The sequence below is a fragment of the Buteo buteo genome, chromosome 14 (genome assembly GCF_964188355.1).
Source record: "Buteo buteo chromosome 14, bButBut1.hap1.1, whole genome shotgun sequence".
NCBI lineage: Eukaryota > Metazoa > Chordata > Aves > Accipitriformes > Accipitridae > Buteo > Buteo buteo.
Window position 1 is genome coordinate 28,714,456 of NC_134184.1, and position 12,091 is coordinate 28,726,546.

The 12,091-nt window shown below is 38.6% G+C and overlaps 1 protein-coding gene across 1 annotated transcript in view; it reads right to left on the reverse strand.

The window, feature by feature from the left end:
* Positions 1 to 12,091, reverse strand: part of VWA8 (von Willebrand factor A domain containing 8) — a 191,499-nt gene that overhangs the window by 56,870 nt on the left and 122,538 nt on the right. Inside the window, exons 28-33 of the mRNA XM_075046133.1 lie at positions 11,325 to 11,463; positions 9,819 to 10,021; positions 2,400 to 2,516; positions 1,847 to 1,911; positions 1,622 to 1,747; positions 872 to 981 (exon numbers count right to left, since the gene is read on the reverse strand). Coding sequence (XP_074902234.1) covers positions 872 to 981; positions 1,622 to 1,747; positions 1,847 to 1,911; positions 2,400 to 2,516; positions 9,819 to 10,021; positions 11,325 to 11,463 — 760 coding nt within the window. The remainder of the gene's footprint in view (positions 1 to 871; positions 982 to 1,621; positions 1,748 to 1,846; positions 1,912 to 2,399; positions 2,517 to 9,818; positions 10,022 to 11,324; positions 11,464 to 12,091) is intronic.

Sequence of the window (12,091 nt, forward strand, 5' to 3'; positions counted from 1 at the left end):
CTCATGCTAGCCAGAAGGACCAGGACAAAACTTCTTCCCTCTTTAACAGATATAAAGTGGTTTCTCTATTTTTTTTCCTCTGTCTCTCTGAAACACTCTGGAGATAGGCCAAAGCCCATAAACTGTTCCGTGGGATGCACATGTACTTCCAGTGTTATTAAACCAGGGAGACTAAAGATTTTGTGCATTGTCATCAAATGCTCAGGGTTCAAAATGTCATCAGATCTGAAGACAGGCAGATCTTACCAGGCAGAATGATGATCACTGGCGATTTCTGCCTTCTGTAGCCAAGACAGGCCTCAATGCCTAACATTATTTGGGAATTTTACTGAACAAATTCTCCCTATCTTTTAACACAGGTGTGATGGCCTCGATGGCCTCCTGCACATTATCCACAGAAGTTTAGAAACTGTGACTTCTGTTGTAACAGTAGGTCTTTTGTATTTTTCTAAGTGTTGAGACATGTCTTCTAACTCATCTGAGTGTGTGTAACAGACCTGCAACAGTGTGCAGACTGGGCTCATCAACCTATTTGGTCCCTTCTATTCTACGCTTTAATTCCTGCCTAGTCGTCTTTTTTCCTTTTCCATTCTGTATACTTGTACGTTTCCTGAAAGTCCATGGCTGAGGGTCTTAAATGCTACAATGAAACAAAGATGCTTTATTCAAACAACCTCAAGTTTGAGCATGGAATTTGCCATGCTTTGTGAAAAGTTATTATTAACCAAACATGATAAGGGGAGGACAAAAAGAGAATCAGAGAGAAGGTTACCCAGACCTTTAAAGTAAAAGAACCTTGTTTGTGCAGCTGCAAACACAGAAATGATTAAAAAAAAAAAAAAAAAGAACAGGCCAAGCTTGCATTCAATACCCGTTGTTAAGCCAAATCCCATATCAGCTGGCTCTTCACTCAATGCGTACAGCTGGCAAACCTCACTGTCTTCAGCTTCCATATGGGCACACTTGGTTAAAAGAAATTTCCTGTAAAGGATACACATTTATAATAATTCATGATTAAGCTTGTAACTCTAAACAAGGACTTCTATCTTCTGAAACAGTGAAAACATTCTACATTTATATAAACAAGGTTATCAACACCTTTTGTTAAAACTAAGTATGATTTACCAAACATCTGTGAGATAGGAAAGGGTAAGCCAGCAAGTGGCAGATTTGTCTTCTGGTAACTATTTACACACTTTATTTGCTGTGCATTTATAAAAGTAAGACAGCAGAGTAATATTTCTTTCGTGCGATCATGAAAGTAAAACAAGCAGGCACTAACTCTGGACGATGAGGCTGTATATCCAAAGCTAGGTCTACCAACATTCCCATTTCTAAAGATCAATACCACCTCAGTAAAAACAGTATTAACATGCATACAATCAAAGCTAGTCTAGATTTTCAGAGGCATGAATTTAGGCAAGCATATCCTGTTCATTTCCTACTCTAAAAGCCTACCTGCACTTTCACCAGAGCAAATCTGCATCTTAAGCAGCAACTGTCTAAGTCTAGCCAGTCTCACAAACTGAAAAAACAACTCTGAGACCAGGAGTGAAACTCCTGAACATAAACAAGACACAAACAAGAAATAATGCCAACAAGAAAACTAGGCTTGACTAACTGATTTGTTTCATTTTCCACCAAGAGCCACCGGTCTTCAGCTGCCAGGAAAACAGATTTCAGATTGATCGGAAGCGAGATGGTATGAGTTTGACCCTCCAATACATCCAGTACAATAAGGCGGTTTCTGTAAAATTGGAAGCCAAGAAAAGAATAATCAGATAGGGATGTACAGGAGGAGATCTGTTATAAATCAATATAATACAAGGATATAATTTACTCTCACCCTGCTTCTTTGTAGAAGACCAGCCAGTTTTTGTGTGAAAACTCTCGGCACATTTTGTAGTTGCTCTGTATAAAAATATGTCATACAGCAATTAGTGTTTGTTAGATTCATCCCAGTGAGTTTCCCTGACTCCCCTGAAAGTGTACTACATTCTTCCTTTATTTAGAGTAATCCACAGCATTAATTACCTTTCAAAATGCTATCTAGCCTGCCTTTTCCCATGTCATATAATTGTGTCATAATTGAGTTCATTATTTTGGACATAATCCCTTGCAACAAAATGTTCCGTTACTTCCAGTTCTAGCTCCGAAGAGGGGTATTTTAAAGATACATATCCTCAGACAATACAACTTATTTGCATTTGTCATATCACTATTCCATAATGATGCTATTTTATGTGTAAGGCATTTAAACCTACATAAGAGTAAACAATTAAGTGCTTGGGCCGTAAAAACAGAAAGATGAATGAGCTAGGGCAGTTTTTCCAATATTGAGCTTTGAGTAAAAAAAAACCAACCAACTTGGTATAACAGGGGCAGGTGTTATTTCTCACCATCTCTTCTTTGCTGCTCCACCAAGATGTTCTCTTAGGAGACTCTTGAGCATCTGGTAACAGCAAAAGTCGGCGAAGGGCACCATTGTTTGTATCCAGCAACAACACAACATTGCTCTGCAAATGAAAAGCAGACCTGTGTACATCTCAAGCCCATTTAAGAGACTACAACAAATCTATCTGAAGCACTTTTGCAATGCTAGCTACTTAGGACATCTTGAAAAGATTATCGAGATTTTGTTGGAAAACGTAGGCTGAATCCTCTTGGTCCATTTCAAAGCTCATGGAGAAATTTAATAGGTTAAGTACATGGAAAAAGGGCTGGAATGATATTCCAATTTTTCTATAATGTTTTACCTATACATCTCACACTCACTTCTGCATAAGCTCTAGGAACTAGACCAGTATGGCTTACATGTCCAAGCTGTAGTCAGCTACAGGTGAGAGACATACCAGTTTTGTTCTGTCAAGTCACTACAATATCTCATTTCAGTTTTTATGTTTTCTTAGCATCCCTCTAAAGTACCCATTACTTAAGTCACACTGAAGGTGAAAAACTGGTGAGAGAAGAAATGGCTTAGTACTTTCTCTCTGAATTCATACTTCTGATACCATGGAGCCTATTAAATATCCCAGTGCGTGACGATCCTTCTGTGACCTGCACGCTCAAGACGGCTTAAAGCATCAGAGGTAGGACAACTGTTGGAGGACAGCAGGATGACTCAAGAGGATGGAGATCAGAAGCAGACAGGATGCTGAACAGAGTGGTGCAAGCGTCCTCCAAAAATCACATGTGAAAATATGGTATGCTAAATTTTGAACTGCTTCAGATTTCTCAGTTTGTTACTCAATGCCCCAGGGTTCACACATGATTTCAAATTATGGGGGCATTTTAAACATTTCTTTTTACAAAGTACTATAGCTGCTCCTGCACTGCGTTCAGCTCTGGGGCCACCAACATAAGAAGGACGTGGACCTGTTGGAGCGGGTCCAGAGGAGGGTCATGAAGACGATCAGAGGGCTGGAGCACCTCTTCTCCTATGAAGACAGGCTGAGAGAGTTGGGGTTGTTCAGCCTGGAGAAGAGAAGCCTCCAGGGAGACCTTATAGCAGCCTGCCAGTACCTAAAGGGGGTCTACAGGAAAGCTGGAGAGGGACTTTTTCCAAGGGCTTGTAGTGATAGGACAAGGGGCAATGGTTTTAAACTGGAAGAGGGTAGGTTTAGATTGGATATAAGGAAGAAATTCTTCATTATGAGGGTGGTGAGGCACTGGCACAAGTTGCCCAGAGAAATTGTGGATGCCCCAACCCTGGCAGTGTTCAAGGCCAGGTTGGATGGGGCTTTGAGCAACCTGGTCTAGTGGAAGGTGTCCCTGCCCATGGCAGGGGGGTTGGAACTAGATGACCTTTAAGGTCCCTTCCAACTCAAACCATTCTGTGATGATTTGATGATTCTAATGTGCTTAACTTTGAATTCAAGAGAACAATGATTCTGGGCCAAGATTAACCACATCAAATGAAATTTAAAAGGTACAAAAGAACAAGTTAATTAAGCTTTGGGTTGAATGTTCTGTTTGCCATTCAAGGAAACTTTAGGTTCTGCAAGTACATTAGGTTCTGCAAGGACTTACTAAAAGTAAACTGTCTACGTACAACATCTGCAACAACGCACAATAGACGTTAAGGAAGTAAAACATAAATTCCCACAAATTCTCCTAAATAAAACAAATACAAACAATCTGAGTCACAGCGGTTTTGGTCTTTTTGGTACACTTCATACTTTCACTAGGATCATTTGGGAGAATTAACTTTATTTAATAATGACAGTCATTTGAAGCTAAATATGGTAAAGCATTTAAAATATTGCCATGTTATTTGGAGCATTTGGGAATTTCAGTTAGAGTTCAATATGTCTAAAAAAAGAAGTTTGCTTATGTATTACAACCCAAAATTATAGAAATGTGGTTCAGGACAAAAAAAAAAATAGGGCATTTGCTTTGGATTTTGGTTTTCTGCCATATTTTATTTATATAATTCTGCAAAAGCAGTGCTGAACCAAAGCAATGCATTAGCCTTCCACGTGAGATAAAGAACACATACAAATCAATTACATTCTTCCACTTAGTGTTAAATTTATGAGAGCAGTTGGTAATATAAAAAGCCTCTCTACTCCACCCCTTTTGATGTTAATGGTTTCCTTCTGTGCTAAGTGACTGATGTATATTCTGTCTGTGTTTAAGAATAGATTTTTGCGTCACTTGCAAACACATCCAAGAGCAGCTCTGGCAACTCTTCAAGTGGGCTGGGAAAAGATGTTGGTGTGCAATTCCACTGTGTTTGCTCTTGACTGGGAGAAAAGTAACCTTTGGGTGACCTCCTGACCCCGATGTCTGGAATTCCAAACTCTGGACAGATGCAATAACCAATCTCGTGAAGTGGTGTGCCTTTATTTTTAGTTACTGCAAAGTTTCCCTTTCCTTACTGCTTTTTTTATTTTAGCCAGCATTTTCCTCTTAAAAGTCCTTAAACCAAAGAGGGCTGTGATTTCACTTTGCTGGTATGGGAAGTTGTTCCTTACGGTCTCGCAGACAGGAGAGTCAGGGGAAGGAATACACTCCAGTTTCAGAGTGGGACAGTAAAAAAAATTTGGTTTAACCCTCTTGTATTCTTCTCCCTGTACTCACTCTAGGTTTCGTTCTCTTCTGCCCTTGATGCTCATGTCCTGAACAAGCAAGTTTGCTAACACAGACTCTTCTTAGCTGTCAGCTTCAGATGAGGCTGATTCTTATCTTGGTAGGGTAACCCCTCTGTACACTCTCCACCTCGCCTCCTGTCCCACAAGCACCTTTTCTATTAGTGCCACTCAATGACCCCTTGAGTGAGGAACACGTAACAATCCTGACGCTGTAACTACTAGGTACAGATACAGACATATCGTATCGTTCATTAGGTTCAAGTGAAAAAAAGTCTGTGCAAGAATTATGGTTTGGGGCTCAAACCTCCGTGCCTTCAGAGGTGGGAAATATATGCAAGTAGATTACCAGTGTTCCAATTAATGCGAGTGGTGTCATTCAGATGATTTGGGAGACCTGATTGTACTAGAGATTTCAGTGAATGGAGAACAGTAAACAGAGAGATAAACTTTGTCCTTATAGAAAAGGAAAGTCTTCACCTTTTCTATAGAAGATGCACACCTTTCTATACAAGTACACCCTTCCTTTTCTATAAGGTGTGCTTATAGAAAAGGAAAGTCTTACGTAATATCTAAAAAGAAGCTAATTTAATTACATCCAACTAGTTTTGGAAGAAAATATACTCCTCCTCCTGAACACATACATCAGAATATTTTGGGGACTAGTGGTTTCAGACATTACTACTAGTAGGTTGCAGCTCCTTCCATACGCAGGTCCTCACTTGTGATTCAGGACAGATCACAAACTGTTAAAAAAAAGTCTTTTTTTTAAAGGATGTTTGCCATCTTCTACATGTACTGAGCAAAGTGGATCTCCGTGTCAGCTTCTGGGCCACAGACTCCCTCACTCCGTTGCTATCGGGGAGCTTTGACAAAGAGCTCCAGCAGCACGTGGAACAGGGAAAAGCACTTCCCTCCCTCCCTACCCCACCTCCTGACCGAGAAAGATAAAAGCAGAGTTAAAGGACGCTGGCAGGACACTGCGCTCCCTGAGGTAGACTGTAGGTTACTCCGTCTGTCCAGTTGTAGCCTTTCAACAGAGCAAAGTGCTTGTAAGAAAAAATGGAAGTGTACAGTTAATTTATATGCAAACCAATTCTCTGTGTGCATTTTCCTCCTATAATCCCATATAAAATCATACATGAAGTTATCAGTATTCTTTTCAGGCTATATCTGCTCTCCTTCTGTACGGTAAAAGCAATAGGTGCAGAAAGAAAAAGTGAAATAGGGGGGCACAAAGCTTTATAGGAAATAGGGGTACGGCCTGAAGTACTCGTGGGGAGGACAGGGCAGAGGCATTGCTGCTTTGAAAAGATGAATGCAATTCCCACCTTATGAGGAAATGACTTGAGATTTCTGAAGAGTCTTTTCAAAGTCTATCAGCTTAGTCTGAACAAAAAGATGGAGTCAAAACAGGCTGCGCTCACCGAGACCAACAGCCACCATGAGGAACAGAATCATATACTCTTTCTTCCAAGAAGATGTAAAGGTGGCTTAAAAGCAGATAAATCTCCGATTTGTGCTATTAAGTTAAATCCCTGAGGAGTTTAGTTTTTGTAAAATTTTATTTAAAAGGACAGGAAGGAACGGTGATTTTTCATTTTATTTCACTGGAGGGCTCTATTGAATCCAGATGGATGTCATCTGGGAAATAAATCACACAAGCTTATTTGAGAAGCCACAATATCACCATCTCATCCTTTCCAATAAGGTTATCATCCGTTTAAAATTGTTCTTTTTTATAACTTAGTCAGAAACATTCATCTCCAAAGACCTTTATTAAAACGAAAAATTGGGAAAAATCTTTAGCTTTTAATATTGTCTAATTAATGGACTATAGTATTTATGAAATATCAGCTGTCAAGTGGACTTTTTTTTATTAAATAAATGCAACTTCTTATTTCTACAAATATTGCTAATATTTCTTGGTCTTTTTGCACATACACGTAGATGAACCTCTAAAGCATCACATACATCATCTACATGACTTGTTTTTCTTGAAGATCTGTTTGATGCACCATTAGCACAAGTAGCTAACCCGTGGAGCCTTGCCCAAAATACAGATGTGCCACTAATCTACTTGTCGTAACACGTGAACGCTGCAAATTCTGAGCTTACAGCTGCCAGTGACCTTAGTACACCTGAAGATAGGCATCTTGGCTATATGTCAAGGCTCCTTCTGTAGCCCGTGGAAAGAAAGAGGCACCTCCAGAGGGCAATTCACTATGCTCCACCTTAGCTGGGATGAATTGCTCTTGCAGATCATCTTTATCCTCCCAACAGATACCGAAGGTACTTAGATGATTAGCTTAGACTACATGCTTACCTGCTAACATCAATAATAATGGACTTAATTTCATATACAGCAATATCCACCTCATTTCACAAGTGCACAAAGCAAGCACATGATTTTTTCATGGCTCCACTGCAGGAAGAGTTGGGAATAAAACCTAAGCTCTCTGTGGAAAAATCAAAACTACTTGAGAATCTCTCTTTTGATTCAGTGGGAACTAGACATGCAGAGATCCTAACACATGAGCCCTAGTGTAAGGAAGGATAGCAGTGGCTGCAAAGACTACAACAGCAGCATTCATCTGACCTGTGCTTTGGTACCTCATTTAAAAACCAATCCCAAATAAATTACTAATGTAAGCCATGCATATGAACATGCAATACACAAGAGAATCCTTTTTCATCATTTTTTCTGTGCAAGATGCTTATTTAAGTTTCTCAAGAAGTCTAAAATTACTTTTGAATGGTGTCCTAAGTATACAATGACTTTTTGCAACCAAGTTTGTAGTTTAACGAAACATACTTTCACACTCAATGAACGAGTAGTGAATTAACAGTATCTAAAAAGTCCTAAGATAATGCAAAGCATTCAGAATATTGTAATTCTGTATTATTTTCCAGCAGTGTAAAACAGGCTTATTTTCAGACAGGATTTGTTCACCTGTAGCACTTGCTAAGAAAGACAAGACTGAAACTGGCAATCTTTAAGCTTTGCCAGAGAAAAAACTTGAGGTTACGCTCAACTGAAGTAATCTGGAAAGGGGCACTGAGCTACCAGTCTCTCCACAAAACAAACTTCATTTCAGAGTTTAATTCATACTGTCACTGAAAAATATATTCCACGAGGACAGGCAAAACCAGTCACAGAGTTAACTACCTAGAGCTTCATGGATGAACCTTTGATAAAAACTTCATTGCTGACACCAAATACTACTATGATTTGGTTAAAAACAAAACTAGCAGGACAATTATTTTCACAGTAGGAATTTCAGAGGCTGAGAAAGCAAAGAATATTGCTGGGCTTTATATTAAAGAGCATGAGACATTCTAAACATTCTTAGACACAAGATAGACTGCCATCTGTTTTACAGTTTCCTGTGTTGACTTTGCCAAAAAACGCCAAGGATTGTTTAGAACCAAAGAAACGCGTAATGTGCATCTCAAAATTGCCCGAATGGTACTTCTATAGCTGTTCAGGACAACTACACAGGCAATCACCACAAGCAGGTAACTTCAGAATCATATTTTTTCCAGTTGGCATTGGAAAGTGTCCAAGGGAAAGCTAAAGAAGGCATAGGTAGTTCTACTAAAGGCAGAAGAATTGTTTTTCTCATAAGGCTTCGAGCTTAACTGTAGTGTTTGAGACCAGAAAGTGGTGTCAAACCTTGACAAACGTTCCTGGAACAACAGTATTACAGAGACACTAGTTATGAAATAACTGAAAACTACTTAATACCCTAACTCAATGTAGGAAAGGTTCTTCTAGATCAGTCTCTCACCTACTGTAAAATAGGCAGAAGAAAATCAGGACAACAAAAGGAAAAGGAAAAACCAACCAACAACAATGACCAAATTAAATGCCCATGTCAAACCACTATGACTGGTAGGTAACATAATAAACTATTATTAATATTAAAAAATGAACAGCAGCAGCTCTGTATCAACTGTTGTCTCTTCCCACTCCCGGGCAAAGAAGTTCGGAATTGGAAATGTTCCAATCAGTTCACTGATAGTAATGGAAAGTGGAAAGTATGTGGAAAGTATGCAATACTTGACTTTAAAAAAAGGATTCCAGTCAAACGAACACTGAAGTCATCAGTGGTTCTAAATTTGCATTGCTGATACACTAGATGGCAAGGCTTACATAGTCTTCTTTCTAGTCTCAGTACTTCAGATGTTACAGAATGAGAAATACCAGGGTACACAAAACAAATAAAAAATAGTGGCATAAAGCAAATACAAGCAACATTTTACTTTGTGACTCAGAAAATGTCTCTTTCATATGCTATCTTTAAAGGGGACAAGATTGGAGTAGAACTTAAGTTCACAGCATAAACCAGCTTGCTTTGTACTTTGCACTTTGCAAACATACACTGCTTGACTGAGACTCCTGAACCCAACTCTCTATCTCCCTTTCCCCCATGAAGGCCAATCTCCCTTTATCAGTAAGAGAAATAAGATAAGCAGGTAGAACTCAGCTTCAAGAACACAAAAGGACATTGTCCAGCTAAAAAGTGCAAGAGGAAAATCTCCACATAAAAACTAAAGCTGAAGGAAACTCCCAAGCTTCAATTATAGTGAAAAAGAGAACGTTCAGAAAGGGTAGGCTTGTCCAGGCTACTTCAATCTATAGGAGGTAGACTCCTGAGCAATCCTGCCTTTATGATACTACTTTGCACATCACTAAACATTTAGCTGTGTTTTATTTTTTTTTACCTCCTCTTCATGTAGAACCACTTGACCTTTGAGTGGATTTCCCAGCGGTGCCACGGTCACAAAAGGTTGCCAGACACTTCCAACTGTTCTTGGGAAGATGTCATAAAGATCCACAAAGTATCCACTCTTACTAGAAACGTTCATGAAGTACAAGGAAACAGGATTGCACGTAGTAACATAAAGAATGTTTTTGGCTTCCTCTTCTGAAATAAGAAAATAAAATTAATGAAAGGCTACTGACATCGTGCATTGCTCTTCTGGAAATATATATATCATAAACTTAGCAGATGAGGTAGCAAAATGTACAGAAAAATTACCACCGTTGACACAGGGAGATGAAGAGAGAAACGGTTTCCTGTTACTAACTAAATGTTAACAGGCAGAATCTTGCCACAACACTATTAACTCTTCAAACAAGTAGTCCAAGGCACATTTGTGTAGACATGACTGCAACGCCTGCCAGATGCTAGTATATACAAAATCTGTTCAGATGTTTTTCTTTGTTTATAATTTTGGTTCTCCCTCCTCCTCTATCCCATCCTCCCTTTTACTTCATGTATTTAATAATTAAACATGGGATGAATGGAAACTTCATATGGAAGTTTTCACATATAGCACCTTTCTGACTGATTTCAGGCAATTCTTGAAATCAATACAAAGCCCCCTAATTTCTGTTTTGCTGTCATAAAAGTCTGTTAATGTATTTGAAACTAAGACTACAAGCAGAAAAAGCAGCATTCCAGTATTGATCACAAGTGATCTGTTTATAATACACAATAAACTTTAGACATGTTTAATGAGGAACCCTAAAAACGTTTATGAATATTCCCGATGACACAATTCACTTTGGGATGTAAGTAGTACAGGTAACTAAGGCTGGTTTGATCCAGTGAGAAAGAATTTTATGCAGTATAAGCACAGGGGAAAAAAGCACAGCACTCTGCAAGATAAAAGATTTGTATTAAAACTGAATTGAGAGAGCAAAAGTCAAAGAATCAGTTTTGTGAAGTAATACAGTGTTGAAAATACAAACTAAACAGACTTGCAATTTTGTGGCTGTGATCTACTTTAATTACACATCCTTCTCCTAGTTTGAGAAAGATGCATATCCTTACAAAGACCACAACAACTCAGTGAAATTGTGCTCCAATTTCAGTGGCTGATTATTTTTGTATTTCACCTACTGTTAAAAAAAAAGTGGAAAAAGATAAATTATTATTCCTATACTCCATTCCCATACTCCATATCCTCCATTTCCCATATTCCAATTCCTAGTATTATTCATATACTCCATTGCAAACATACCTAGAAATACACACTACTGTAAATGCACTGAAGTGTTGTTATTACACTTAGAATCCCTCATATTACCCTTTTATATTCTGCTACTGGCTATCGGCAAGCACTTGTGAAGTCGACAGCCCAGTCCTTCCTCAGGTCCAGGATATTTCACGTATTTATAATATTGGGCATCACTACAAAAGTTAGTAGCTTTTCTTACCGCACCTTTTGTTACTGTGACATCGCAAACTAAGTTAACTTCACCCAAAGGCAGTGTCCAAAAAGCGAGTTCTTCTGTGAAACTGAGGGACCTGGCTTCATGTCGTTCCAGTGGAAATCCTTGAATATGTAAGTACACAGGGCCCTAAAACAAATGATAACAATGAGGGCTTGTTAAAATACTCCACTCACCATTCTTTATGAAAATCTAGAAGTCTTCTTCAAGACTTAATACTATTAACAACAGAAACAGACCAATTACTAAATAAATAAAAGGGAAAAATAATTGCTTTTCTGCAAGCTCTCTGAATATCCATACTGCCGTTTCCTTTACAGTATAGAAATCACCATGCCTTTCCTCTTTAGTCTTTTATTGGTTTGGAACCATTATTGCGCAGTGGCACAAAGGAGGTATCATATACTGATAAAACACAGTCCATACGAGGAAAAAATCAGAATATTTTTGTTTCAAAGAAGTTCAATGGTGATTTCTTATTATATAAAGTTTAAATCTCACTGCTACATCACATTAGCAGTTCAGATTTTTCCTTATTCACTGGAGTAATAATTACTGAAGTCAAGCCAAGAACTCAAAACTGTAAAGGACTTAGAAGCTTTGGCTGCAGGTCAAATTGTACCAAAGGTTCAGATTCAAACTTGGCAGTGCTGAAGACCCATAAGAATTCAGCGGCATACAAAATAGAAACAGAAAACAGCTTTCTTTTCAGTCTGATCTTATCCAAAAATTGAGATCTGGGGCCTGAAAACAGCCA